Below are 14,679 nucleotides of genomic sequence, written 5' to 3'. Positions count from 1 at the left end.
GGGGTGAAAGAGTAGGATGTTGTGAGCTGGTTGTGTTCCTGTAGTTTATGGCTTACTTAACAAATGCAGGGCAAGAAGCCTGTCAGAACACCAATGGTCACAGCAGCTTTGTCTGTACTTTGACATCAGTAAATACTTCAATATTGCATTGATTTACATGGATATCAACTCTGGTAGCCTAGACTTTTGTTAGTGACTGAGGTTTTAGGTTTCATTTTCTGAATTTAGCTTTTCGTACTGAGAACTCCAGTAAGAACAAAAAGATTTTACATATTTGAAAGAATATAAGCCTATCAGCAGTAGAAATACGTATATAAATGCAAATAAATGAAATCCTTTAAGAAATTTGATGGAAATTAGTCAATTATAGGACAGAATATTGCGTTTAATAAAAGTTGCCATGACTTCAAGCTTTGTGTACCTTTAGTGACAGGTACTTTTCCTTCACTGTAACAAGGATCCCAAGAGGTAAGGATTGATCAAGCCATAAGAAGATGTGACTTTTTGATTTAACAATATTACACCTGTTTTTCTGCTTGCCTGCAAACAAGTGAGTTGCTGACGGTAGTTGGAATCGAGGAGGAGGCAGAATTTGGGTTTCAGAGCTGAAGCCAGTGTAGTTCAGTTATGTATGTAGAAGTTGGACTGGGCTGACCTTTCGAAGGTACAGGGAGATCTGGGGACAGCAAAATCCAGAATTCTTTGCCTTTCAGTAGTTCCCTTGCTGTAGTAATGGTCCAGAGGTCACTCAGCCCAGAACAACAGTAGAAACAGAAATCCCAAACTGCTTCCTTTCTCCTTCTTCTCATACTCCTACTCTTAACAACAAAAACAAACAACAACAAAAAAAACCCACCCAAACACAGGAGACTGAATAAGAATGCAAACCGAGTACTGCTGTTTCACACAAATGCAGAAAAATGTTTTAATACTCATGTTTTAATACATCTATTTTTTTCATCAGCTCCTGGGCTACAGCGAAAAGCCTGTAAACCTGCAGATGTTCATCGGGACTGCAGATGATCGCTACCTAAGGCCTCATGCATTTTACCAGGTGCACCGAATCACTGGAAAAACTGTTGCTACAGCAAGTCAGGAGATAATCATCGCCAGCACAAAAGTTTTGGAAATACCACTTCTTCCTGAAAATAATATGTCAGCCAGGTACTTTGCAGCTCTTCAGCTGATATGTCTTTTTTTCTTTCCCATTTGTACTAAAGAAACATCTAGTAAAACAGCATATTTATGATTCATGAGAAATGTGTCAGCACTCCGAAATAAGTCTTCAGGTAATGTTAGAAGTAATGAAGCAGGGAAACAAGGAAGCTCATGTGGTTGATGGGAAGATGAACGACGTGGGGGTTTATACTTTCCCATCTACTCTGTATGTACGTATGACCCCACATTTGTAGAATTGCATGTGAACTATAACTGGCTGGTAGAGTTCAGCTGCTTGTTTTTCAGTAACGTGGTTGTCTTCTCATATCCTGACGGCCATTTTCTCTCTTTTTTTTTTTTTTAACAGTTGAGTTATTCTGATGTTTCAGGTCTTGACAGATAGAATGTGCCAAATAATAGTTTAATACTGCTTAGTTTGAGCAACAATTATACTGCTCTGTTCTGCCTGGAGAGCGAAGTGAGTGAAGCAGTTATTTGTTATTGTAGCTTGTTTATTTCTAAAGAGACTTCTGAGGCCAGCTTAGATTTCTTAAAGTTACAGATCTCATGCTACTTCCATTGAATGCTCTGGACCCACAGTAACAGTCTTCAGAAGCTTCTGTGTTATTTGATTGAAGTATTGTGTGGCTTATGTGAATAATCAGGATATTATGTGAATACCATACGGAATGGTAGCTGGGATGTGACAGCTGCAGTTCTGTCATTGTCTCTTCCTAAGAGAAGTGAACTAAATATCATCCTTGTAAATGTTTACTGTGTTACATAGCTTACTTTGAATAACACTATAGAGGTTCAAAAAAGCAGCAGCTAGGTGTTTGTAAGGCAGAATATATAAAATTTGCTGACATTTGACACTAACATCTGTTAATGGAAACATTTAAAACGGCATAACATGGGGGAAATTTGCATCTTCTTCATTCTTTAACAGAAAGGCTTGCAGAGTATACTTAAGCAAAAGTTTGATTCATTTTCTTCCATTTCTCTTCTATTCCATCCTTCCTCACCTCCCTCCAGTATCGATTGTGCGGGTATTTTGAAACTTCGCAATTCGGATATTGAGCTCCGTAAGGGAGAGACAGATATTGGAAGAAAGAATACCAGAGTCCGACTCGTGTTTCGTGTTCACATCCCACAGCCTAGTGGAAAAGTCTTATCTCTGCAGACTGCTTCCATACCTGTTGAATGCTGTAAGATTGCTTTAACTATATGTAATTCATACTCATGTTTCCTGCACGTGTCTGCAATAATGTCATTCTGATGATATTTACTGTCAGAATATCTGTAATGATTGTTGTGAAAAGTATTGTGTGTAAGGAGCTGAATTAAGAAAAAATGATACCTGTTTATTTGAGGATGGTACTTAGCAGTGGGTAACCTGAAGGTTCTGAGGAGTAGCAGTGTTTTAGGCTTTAAACCTAATGCTGCAGTCACACAATTAGCAGCTTAAGAAGCTCCTGTATGCAGAAGGAGGCAGCAGTGAAAGTAAGTATTTATTTTAGGAAGAAATAACACTTTCATTTACAACAGTCTATATACCATTACTTGTTTTACAGCAATACCTGATGAGCAACTGAACTTCTAGGAAGTTCGTGTCTTTAAATGCTGGCAGTAAGGAAACGTATTGAATAAGAAAGTAGCTTTTAAAGTACTTTTTAACTTAGTGTTCCTAACTTAAAAATTGCATTTGCTGTAACAGTAGAATCTGTTGGGTTTCATGGCTGCTTGTTGTTTGTTGAAAGAATTGTTGAAATTAGGTAAATAGAGCAAACAGCTTAAATGATGCACAATTCATATACTTATATTCATATATTTGTATATATTTATATTATACATTATATATATTTATAGGTGACTTTTAGTTTCTACTCGAATGCTTTAGTTTAGGGCCGTAGGAGAATTACTGCTATGGTTATAACTGCAAGTAATCTTTTTCTTTTTGTTTTAAAGCTCAGCGATCTGCTCAAGAACTTCCTCAGATTGAGAAGTACAGCATCAATAGTTGCTCAGTCAATGGAGGCCATGAAATGGTGGTAACAGGATCTAATTTCCTTCCAGAATCAAAAATTATATTTTTTGAAAAAGGACAAGGTAAATGCTTCCCTACTTTTATTCCTTAACGACAAAACAAAAAAACACTATCTGAGCTTAATTTTAGGAAGAAAGGATGTTTTAAAAATAAAAAAATGATGTCTGAAGTAGGAATTTGAAACTTCAGTTTGAGCACTGTGGTGGTTGGCAGTGGTTGCTGAGAACAGCACTTGTGATTTGGGAAGACAGCTGCAGCATAACTGGCTTTGAATAAAGATGCAGCTAATAGATCATATCATTTATTTTCTTCTTAATATAACAAGAAAAGGTGAAAAACAAATATGGGAACTAATGGAAATGTACTGGTTTACACTGATATTTTTGGTGTTACTTCATGTTTTATCATTACATGGAACTTAATTATTTATTTTGCTTTGAGGCTTTGGTTGCAATCAGAGCTTTTTCAAAGGCACTAGCTTAGCTCTCCTGTTATTTTAGGTTAAAATTGTAAAATGTATCTCAATAAATATATTAAAAATACATGATAAAATACGTATCATCACAAAACCTGATATTAAAATAGAATTTTTTACCCAGAGTCTCTTCAGAGTTGCAGTCTAAGGGATCATTTAGTTTTGGTGGTTGCATCACATACAGGCTCAGTTCCTGCAAGTCTCAAATACAGATAGAAAATTCACTGAGAAGTTACATTTGTGATGTAAGAACTGTCTGTAACAGAATGACAAATTTTGCTTTTTATCTGGAGTTAAGCCCTTTTTTTCCATAGTTTTGTCATTTTCCAGAAATAACTGCTATTTGCATACTAATTAAATTTTGTTTAATAATGCAACTACATCAGCTAGGGAATTCAAAAACCCTATGAAAATATCTTTCCTACTCTTTCCTGAAAAATTGAAACCAGGTATTCCAGTTCCAGCAGTGATAATTTAACTTGTTCAAATGTTGGATAATTTAGCATCTTCGAGTGATATGTATATATAATGTATGCATGTATGCACCTGTGTTTATCACTAAACAAAGTAAATTAAGGGGTTGCAGCTAAATCCAATTCTGCCACATTCTTGTTTTTCTTAACTATTTAAGTAAAAGTGTGGTGTTGATTTTGTTTTAATTGGCAAATGTAGCATAAGTTGCTTTTTTAATGTATTGTATATTTTGATATCCATTTTTTCAGGTTGTACTTTTAAGCCCTTTTGAGGAAACATTGCTGCTGGACAGTAGATTAAGGATGGCAGGCTGTGCTAGGTCAGAGCAAGGAGGATGTTCACCAAGGTGCAGTGACTTCCCTCACAGCACAGACAGCTTGCCCCATAGCTGAACTACAGGGCCTTTTGGTTCTGCAGCACATATGTCTTCATTTCATAGCCTTTGGATATGTACAGGCAGCTATGGTATATATTGTTTCTCATATGGTGACTGAGCCTGTAAATCTTCAGCATGTTTGTTTGAATAATCCTAAGTAGTATTAGTTATTTAACTTCGTTTTTTAAAATTATTTGGGAAAAAAAAAAAACCTCCAACCACACTGCCTCCTTTAGAGCCAGATCCAGCTGTTTGTAATCAGGTTCTGTTAAATGCAGAATCTTACACAACATTCAGCTTCAGTGCCTGTAGTACTGAAAATCCAAAGAATCCCTATGTAGTGCAATCTGTTTAAAATGTATCTCACTGAATTGCTGTTTTATGAGTGACAGTAAATGCACATCAAGTATTTAAGTATTTAAGGATTTTAGAAGATGCTTTTTGCTTCAATTATTTGTTAATTTCTCCCAACAGATGGACGACCTCAGTGGGAGGTAGAAGGGAAAATAATTAGGGAAAAGTGTCAAGGGGTGAGAAACTTTCTTTTTCTTTCTTTAGAAATTATGTTTTAAAGTGAGGAACTACTCATCTTCATTGTTCTGAAATTTGGACTTCGCTTAGCAAAGCAGATCATTGATTCAGACAGACAACTGGAGACTTCTAAATTGCCCCGATTCTTTAAAATAGCCATTAAGATGACGTGCTGAAAGAACTGGAAGTAGTATGCTTGAGAAAGCATTGCAAAAAGAAATTCAAATTGGATAAAAAGAAAACTGAAAATAAGTTTTGTAAGATGACAAGCAATTTCCAGCGCATTAGAATCTTTCTTTCAAGCTGAAGTGATCCAAAGTGCAATTCTTTTTGACTCCTGGTGTATTTTATGCACTGGCAGGTAAACGAAGCATCATTTAAATGTGTCTCTTTAATGACAAGTGCTACTTTCAGAACGCTTGGGTTTAGGAAAGAAAAAAATGTCTCTGGTTAACAGTTTGAGAATACTGCTGCTTTGATATGTAATATAGGCATAAATTTGAAGTTCAGCTGTTGAGGAACATCAGTTTGCTCTAGTTTTAGTGTTAAACTGTTTTGGTTCTTCTGTGGTTAATGGCAGTTTCATTTGCATTTAATATGTAAAACTTTTTCTTTAAAACTTTCTTACAGGCAAACATCATACTTGAAGTTCCACCATACCACAACAAAACTATTACAGCTGCAGTTCAGGTGCAGTTTTATCTCTGCAATGGCAAGAGGAAAAAGAGCCAATCTCAGCGTTTTACTTACACACCAGGTACTAAATGTAAAAAAAGAGAAAAGCTGCATTTTATATATATATTTTTAAGGTAAATTTGAAAGTAGTTCAGACAGTCTTTGTACCGTTGACAGGCAGACGAGACTAGCTTTGAACAGTCCGAAATTTAGAGTAATAAGCCACAGTGCTACAACTACAGCAAGTATTTTTGTTACACGTTTTACAGAATAATTTGCATTTTGCCATTTTTGGAGAATGATTATAAATCTCAGAATTTGCTCTTTGCATTAACCAGTGATGACACAGAGGGCAGTGACGTCACAGAATATCAGGTTTCTGTGCATCTGGTTCTATGCATTTTTTCCCTCTCAAATATCCACAAAAACAGTTTCAGATACAAGGAAAAGAAAGAAAAGTATTTTTTTTCCAGACGTATTGCAGCCCATTCTGAGAAAATATTTTTGAACTTGAACAGAAGTGAAAACTATGTGTTTCAGTTTAAAAAAAAAAAAAAAAAGTCTTAATCCTTTATGTTTGGCATGAGAAAACTACTGGATATACAGTGCCTTCTGCTTTGCCTGCCCCTACCTTGCTATTAAGAAATTTGTGCCCACCGAGAGTGGTCACAGTTCACAGGGGCAAATGATGAATCTAGATCCTTTACTGCTGTTTGGAGGACCTAAAGTCAGATACCTGAAGTAGTCTTTTATACGAATATTGAAACAATCTTCCTGAAGATAACTTGTATGCTGGCAAAGAAAGCTTCCATTAATGTACACTATTTAAAATAAACTCTGCTTGCTGCTTGTACTCTAAAATTTCAGACTTTGTACATAATTTGAGCAGCTTAAGTACGTGGTGCATAGGTATACATTTGTGTTATCAAATATATCTGATGCTATTCTTAAGAATATCAGCTCCTAAGATAATTACAAAAACATCACCTAAGATGCATCTTGTGATGCGTATTCAAAGTGGAATGAAGTAGTGAAACCTACTGCTTAGATAAGAAACTATTCTTATTTATAACTGCAGCTGTAATTGCACAAACATTTAAATACCCATTTACTAATATATTTAACACTTCAGCATTAATGTAAAATGTAGAATAGCAGCCAAGCCTTAAAAAAGATCAGTATTTTTCTACTGTTTATTTTTAAAATCTGTATCTTTTTCTGAACCTACCTGTGGCTTCAAAAAAAAAAAAAAAAGAAAGAAATAGAGACAAGTAAAAGTGGTATCTGTTTTTTTTTTAAGAAAAAAAGCATTCACTTTTTCCTTGTGTGTCATTCTGAACTCTTGTCTGACTGTTTTTAGCAGATCCTGGTGGCAGTCCCTGCACACACACCCTTGGTGAGCTGTATCATTTGGATGTACTACTGGACTTTCTCTGGCTGGGTTGCAATAAGAGCCAGGCGCTGCATGCAGGGTAGTTTAGAAAGGAGAAAACTGCCTTTGAATAAATGCAAGGAGGATTCTTCTCCCTTTATGCCTGTAGTGGTAATTCTTGAAGTCAAAGAAAATCAAAGCATAGCAAAAGGAAAAGGGAAATTAGAACAAGGATGTTAACAGTACTATCATGGTTGTTAAATGAAAGTGTGTACGTATTTATCACAGGATGAAAATGAATTGGAATTGTAATATACCATTTTACTTTTTCTAGTTATAATGAAGCAAGAGCACAGAGATGAGGTGGATTTGTCTACTGTTCCATCCTTGGCACTGCCTCACACGAGCAACGTGCAGGGCCTACATTCTATCCGAACTCAGTTGCCTTCACCAGAGCAAGGCCATCCTCATGACAATTTGCTGTCTTCATCACCCAGGAGCCTTGTGTGTCCAGTTCAACCACCATATACAGCAATGGTGACCTCAGCTGTATCCCACCTGTCGCATATGCAAGGTAGAAACCTTAGTCCAAGTGAAGAATGTCATGTTTTGCCCCCTGCTGTGGTTCAGTCGTTTCAGGTAACATCAGCACCTCCTGTGAGGCCTTCCTATCAGCCTATGCAGTCCAGTGATGTGTTCAACGAACAGTCTGGTCTTCCTATGAACTCTGCCTCCAGCCAAGGATTTGATGCTATTTCATTTCAGCAAGACACAGCTGTACCTCATCTGATAAATCTTAGCTGCCAAGCTCTACCAATGCCCTTCCATTCTTCAAATCCAGGTTCTGTGTCAACATCAAGTACAGCAGGGCACCCGCTAGCACGCTCAGCACATTCAGGACAGTCATCTTCACACCTGCCATCAATGGGTTACCACTGCCCAAGTGCCGGGCAGGCCTCTATCCCTTCTGCAATGAGTCGTTCCCTTGGGCAGTCTTCTCCCCAGCTGCAGCAAGTTCCATACCATTCTACAAACCCAGCTTCCACTTCCCCATCCCCAACAGCTTCCCATCCTTTGGTCCACTCACCGCTGTCCGGACCATCGTCACCCCAGCTACAACCTATGCCTTACCAATCTCCTAGCTCAGGACCTGCCTCGTCTCCCCCACCAGCCACTGTAAGTCAGTCGGGACAGCACTCCCCTCAAGCACATAGTCCTGCACTGGGAGGTCTTAATGCAGCTTCGTCTTTAGTGCACCATCCTGTGTGCGATTCATCTCCATTTTCACCAGATGGGGCAGCTATTAACATTAAACCAGAACCTGAAGATCGAGAATTGAATTTTCAGATAGGACTACAAGACATCACACTGGATGATGGTAAGTGGGTTTAATATTTTAATACTGGGATATAATTACAAATTACACTAAACCAAAACTGTTTGAAGGAAAGGGTTATTTTGTTTCAATCACACTCCTCTTCACAGAAATATATTTGTACTATAAAAATGGAGTCATATCTTTGCATTCAAAGCAATGACTTATTTAAAACTAATAGTAGTCATACAGTTGAACTAGTTTAGCGTACAGTTTGCTTGTAGCCTTTGTTTTTAGTCATAAAACAAGGCCAGAGAATTAATTCCTGCATATTTACGCTTTGTCTACGGGGAATTAATTTGAAACCTCTTCTAATTGTCTTTCCAGCATATTTCAGTGAAAGTCATCAAAATATCTGAGTTATATAACTGTAGATCAGATCATGATTTCATGGAGCTATCCCAGTTTTGAGAGGCAGGCTGTTTTGCTGAAAGTACAGCACATAAATTTTGGCTTTTCCTAGACATTCAGCACCTCTGCTCAGTGTAGCTGTTGGCTTTCTCCTTACCACTTTGGCTACATTTTTGAGAAATTCACCAGCTTCCTGTAAACAAGGACCATCGTGGGAGGCATTCTGATGCTAAGGCCAGACCATAAAATCCTCAACTTCAAATACCTGGACAGTGTTAATTTAGAAAACCAAGTAGAAAGTAGAATTATCAGATGCTGAGTGTTGGGAGTATTTTAGGCATATGTGAGAAGGAATTTAAAGAAAGCAGCAGACTGAAGTGACTGAAAGAGCAGAAGGCCTGGCCTTAAAAGGTATGTAGAAGGTATTTGATATTAATGATGGGCACCTTACTAGTAGTATCTATTTTCTCCACTGGGTTTAGCTGTAGCTTTTTAGTTATCCCTTGCAAGTGTAGGCTATCTGTTAAATATTCACATTAGTCAGCTTTCCTTAAATTAGAAAGGAAAAAAAAAAGAGACCAACTCTTTCCAGGACATGTTGAGAGAAGAGGAAGACTTTAGGAATCAGAATATTTAAAGGTTCTACTTCCATGCTAGAGGAGTGAGAGCGAAATCTAATGTTTCCAAGAAGTGTCACATTAGAACCTGTCTCTTAGCCTGTTTTCTTTCATACCCACGAAAAAGATAAGAGAAATTGAAAAATAAAAACAAACCGCCTAAATACTGTAGTTAAACTCTTCACACTGTAAGCAGAAGCATTTGGCATTTATGAGCAGCTCAGTTTGGAAGTTCCTGCCTGGAAGTTAGAATGAATGCACAGTAGAGAAAAGAAAGTAAACTTTTCCCCCCCCCATAGCACAAATTGGAATTTCTTCTAGAAACTGTTTTTTCTGCTTAACAATGAAATTATTGAGTTGTTTCTATGCTGACAAACATTATATTCTTTCAATAGCAGGAAAAGCTGAAAGAGCCATGCTTAAAGCGTACCCATTTGCTAATATCTTAGAGAAATAAAACCAGAATGCTACATTGTTTGCTTCCTATATGGAAAACAAGATAATTTTAAATGCTAAACAACCCCCTGGCATCAACTGTACCTTTACAAGTGCAAAAATGATGTTCATTGCAGTTCAATATTACTGCCATTCAGTGATTGAATTGTTCAGAAGTGGAATTCTGAGAAATGGAAAACTGGTGGGTTTTATTCTTATTCAGTCTGCCAGTTCAGGTTGGATGTGGAGCCTGAAACTTGCTGTTCCAAAAGTCTTAAAGAGCATTGTGACATGAAACAAGCTGCTCAGTGTTCTCAACATGAATAAATACATCCTCTCATTAACCAGTTTGTAGTTTAAAAAATCAAAAGATGTTTAGACAGGAACTTTTTAAAATGTATCTAATGTTCTACTGTGGTTTATGAAATAATTAGAAAAACTTGCTCTTGTTTATTATTGAATTTTAGTTTCCATACAAATAGAGCTAGACACAAATTGCAGATGAATGACTCTAACATTATAAAAACTAAAAAAAAATCCAAACATAAGTGGACATACAAATATTAATAGGGTGTGTTCTCCCAAGTAATGTGTCAAACATGAAAGCTGTATTTAGCTAGAAAATGGGCTTTTAAATAGGTTACCAATTAAGGCAAGTAAACTGCCCCCAAAATAATTCTGAGGCAAGGCCAAAAATGAAAATTTTTGTTTAAATTGTATCTGGATTACTGCACTCAGTAGCTTAAAACAAACAAACAAAAAATCTGACAACATAAATAATCTTCTTTCAGCAAGGTGCACTATTTTAAAATCAGAGTAGATAGCTTCTTTGTCAAGAAAATAAAGTAGTACAACAGAATTTGAGTGGTGTACAAAATGCTACTTCTAATTACTAAGCTGTTTAGATTGCCAGAGTATAATTTAAATTTATTTAAAAAAAAAAAAAAATTATGAAGGTAATTAGGTAAATTCCTTTAAGCAAGACTGTGTGCTTCAGTGTCCCTTCTGCCAACATCCTGGCTGCTTCTTCAGGCCATCTCTCCTCCCCCTCACAAATCCAAAACTTAATATGGAACTACAGAGCTACTACTTCAGTCTTGATCCAGCTTCTCTTGGAAGTGCAATATCTGGATTCACTCTTTTCAGTTCTTTTGCAACATCAGAAACACTTGGCAATGACCAGAACAGAGCACCGTTTTAGTTTAGTTCTATTCCTTTGCCTGTAATACAAGTGGGGCCCTCTTTAGACTGAGTGAAAAAAGCTTTCAGAATTGGAAAGCAGATCTTTTACCTGGATACACTTACAGGAAAAAGAAAAAAAAAAAGTTTATTTAAGCTAGTGTGACTTTGTGTTTTCCAACAGGATCTGACTGATATTTTAGGCCTTCCCAGCTGATGCCTTGAATTTGCCCTTAGATTTGGGTTCACGCCTACTCCTCACAATGCTTGCTTCCCACACCTTGTAATTCGCTTAAAGACATCTAGATATGAAATTAGAAAAGTAAAGAAAATGTTCGATACATGAGACAAATTCAAAGTAATTTGTATTTTAGGCTCTACTTAAAGGACATAATGAAAACCAGTGCTATTTTCTCCTGCTTAGGACTTTCCAGTAGTCCATCTGCACAAGCTGATATTGCACTGCATAAGAGCAGCTTCCTACACTTCATCTATCCCATTTCCTTCTGCACCTCCTTTCCTCCTTCCTTTAACAGCTTTCACTAAGTCCTTCCTCTGCGTGTCTTCCCAGGCTGACATTTCCCTGTATAGACAGCAGAATATTTAGGCTGCAAGTGCAAACAAGAAAGCTACAACTGTTGGTCATTTCAGTCCTTTCCTGTATATGTGGTCCATTCTGTGTTCTGTTGTGTAATCATCTAACAAAGGTCCTATTTCTTTACAACTAGAAAAAAATTACTCAAAGTTGCCTTCAATCTAGTTCTCTGATAAGGCCCTGTTAATATTTTCACTTTTTTTTTTCCTATAAAGAAAAGCTTCCAGTGTGGTAGTTTGCCTATCCAACTGTCAAGTTCTAGATTTAAAGCTATTCTAATACTCTTGATCTTACAAGAGCCTAGGTTTATTTTATGGTTTAGGAGCAAGTTTACCTTGTAGACAGCCATGAAATACAACGATGAGATTTCTAGCATGTATTTCTAACAACTGTATTTAACCATTTTAAAGTATTATGTTAGTCTGTATTCAGCAACTCAGGATGACCTTCTGCTAATCCTCTAACATTCTGTTGCTCATTACATCTCCGCTACCTCAAGCAGGAGATTATAATAAATCCATGTACTAGATTTTCTAAATCATAACCAGAAATCCTCCAACAGCTTTGTGTACATAAAGCAATAATTCGGCTTTGTCAGATGCACTCCACATAAAATTCTAAGCCACTTGCATTCATTCATTATAATAGTTCTGTTTGATATCTCTCTACTCAGTAAGCTCTCTTGCTTGGAAGCTCAGACGACAAATTTTCTAGTGAAGGCAGAACAGATCATTCCAGGTAGCTTTTTTACTTTACCTTCAGCTTCACTTCTGTACAAGCTGTAGTTGAACTTTAATAGCAATAACTAGCAAGGAAGTTGCTGAGGTATGACTAAGTGATATTTCTCTGTATCTAATTAAAACGTATGAATTAACAGTTAGTAGTTAAGCAGCTTCCTGCACAGCAAGGCAATCAAGGTCTACAGAAATAGGAACACTGAATGCCAGAACAACCTGTTGCATTTGCTGCATGCCTTGACCTGGATATGTGCGGCAAGATCTGCAGCCTGCATTGTATGCAGAACCTACAGAATACTTGCAATTCTAAAAGCCATTCAGAAAATCAGACTAGTGTAAGCCATTCATCAAGGTTGCATTTAAATACCATCTCTCTTTGTATTCTGTATGTTAGATACCATTAAGCAGTGCAGGAATTGCAATTAAAAAAATACAGTTCTACATAGGCTGCTCTGAAAATAACACCTCCTGTAGTTTTCATGGAAACTACAACAGAAACTACAACAGATACAAATAACAGTATTTGATAGAGCAGGGTCTCAGCTGCATAACACTGTTTCTTAACAGTCACAACCATTAGTATGCATTTCTGCCAGCGATGAGCAAGAGCCTGCATACCACGCTCATAAAAATGTGCACCAGTGGAAGGGAACCACTATTGCTGCTGCCACTGCTGAAACGCACCACCCACCACCTCACTGTGCTCACATCCACTGCCTGGTGTCCATAAGTGTTCAGTGAGCAGCAGTGAATGTCATTGGGTGCCATTTTTTCCTGTATGGAGTAGGAATTCAGTGTCACACCTTTGCTTCCTTTACACTTTCATGTCAAACACCATTTTGTCAGACTGCCCCTCTGCTGTCATGTGTCACGCAGCAACAAAATATAACTCGGTATTGGAAAGGTTCAGCCTTGACTGCCACACCACTCACACACCCACCTCTGACATTGTGGGCCAATAATAGGAGGCATTACTTTTGGAGCAGCCCTCCGTTCTCCTCATATGCTTATGGACTCCTTCAGTACAGCCTCAGGTTGAACAAGATGGTGAGAAAAAACTTGCCATGTATGGAAATGTGCTAGTTTTAATTAAGAGTGGAAGGAAGAAAGATCCAGACACTGAGTACTAGATTGAAGGGAAAAGGTTGGAATGATGAGAAGTGAAAGGATGTTATCCATCTGTGGTTGTCAGCAGTTGAAGGATGTTATGATCATATATCCTAGTGGAGTCATTCACTGCATTCATAAAATTGATGCCAGAACAGTATCTTTTTAGATGATCAGTAGTAGATTGCTACTGCATTAAGTTGTCTGGATAAATCATTAGGAGGTTACAGCCAGCTAATGTCTGAATCCCGCTGTGAGTCTCAGATAGCTGCACAGTGCCTCATAACTAATGTAAGAACACCTAATTGTACCACCACAAAAAGGTTCCATTTAAGAATTAGAAGACATTAGAAACTTATTTTGGGAATGCAAATACTATGTGTACACCATGGTGCAGATACTACCAAGAGTAGCAAAACTGGAAGGAGTTAGACATGTCATTGCAACACTGGTGAAAACACACTTAGACACTTATGCACTGCTTTCCACAGCCCAGCTCTAAGACTCACGCATAATGCTTATTGTATTAAACTCATTTTCTCGCTTGAAAGAAGCAGCAGTTGTGTGACTTGTATATCATAGTAAAACCAATTCATTTAAATGTAGAGTGTGACATAACCATGGCATGCACAGAGATTCTTGTTACTGCACAAAGTAACTTTACAACTTGTTCTGCGACTCTACAGGCCAAAGGTATGTGCACACAGTCTGTACAGCTGCAAATGTTATGTGCCTGTGAAGACTGTACTCTTAACACTTCTTACATCCTGATTAAATAAGTTAAAAAAAATAAAAATAAAATCAGTGAAGCTGGTGTTAAACCTGAAATTTCTAAAGTAAGGTCATTCTGTCACTTGAAGTAATAACATGGTGAGCAAGGCAGCTCACCATGCCCTTGGTAGTTTGCCATTCCAAATGTGTGCTTCCATATGCCTGTCTTTGATTACAAACCAACAGAGTCACAGCTGGCTGCTGCACAGCAGGGAGGACTGAGGGTTAAGTATAGCCCTGCAGCTGCTTTTTTTTTTCTTTTTTTTTTTTTGGAGGGAAAGCTGACACCATATTACTTGGTGGTTGTGGGAAGTCTAAATGAGGTTTAATACCCAGCACTAACTAGTATGATGTAACAGCTGATCATAAATGCAGCTGATCTAACTATCTAGAGTTGACAAAAG

The 14,679-nt window shown here is 37.4% G+C and overlaps 1 protein-coding gene across 2 annotated transcripts in view; it reads left to right on the top strand.

Annotated features, from left to right (window-relative positions):
* NFATC3 (nuclear factor of activated T cells 3) overlaps positions 1-14,679 on the top strand; it is a 60,685-nt gene that overhangs the window by 33,843 nt on the left and 12,163 nt on the right. For both annotated transcript variants that reach the window (XM_031615133.2, XM_031615132.2), the window contains exons 4-9: positions 965-1,164; positions 2,194-2,366; positions 3,127-3,267; positions 5,005-5,060; positions 5,692-5,818; positions 7,443-8,486. In XM_031615133.2, the coding sequence (XP_031470993.1) occupies positions 965-1,164; positions 2,194-2,366; positions 3,127-3,267; positions 5,005-5,060; positions 5,692-5,818; positions 7,443-8,486 (1,741 nt within the window). The remainder of the gene's footprint in view (positions 1-964; positions 1,165-2,193; positions 2,367-3,126; positions 3,268-5,004; positions 5,061-5,691; positions 5,819-7,442; positions 8,487-14,679) is intronic.

Source organism: Phasianus colchicus, chromosome 13 (genome assembly GCF_987193195.1).
Source record: "Phasianus colchicus chromosome 13, bPhaCol1.hap1.1, whole genome shotgun sequence".
In the NCBI taxonomy this organism is placed as follows: Eukaryota; Metazoa; Chordata; class Aves; order Galliformes; family Phasianidae; genus Phasianus; species Phasianus colchicus.
The sequence above is the reverse complement of the archived record's forward strand: the minus strand, read 5'-3'. Positions and strand labels throughout refer to the sequence as shown.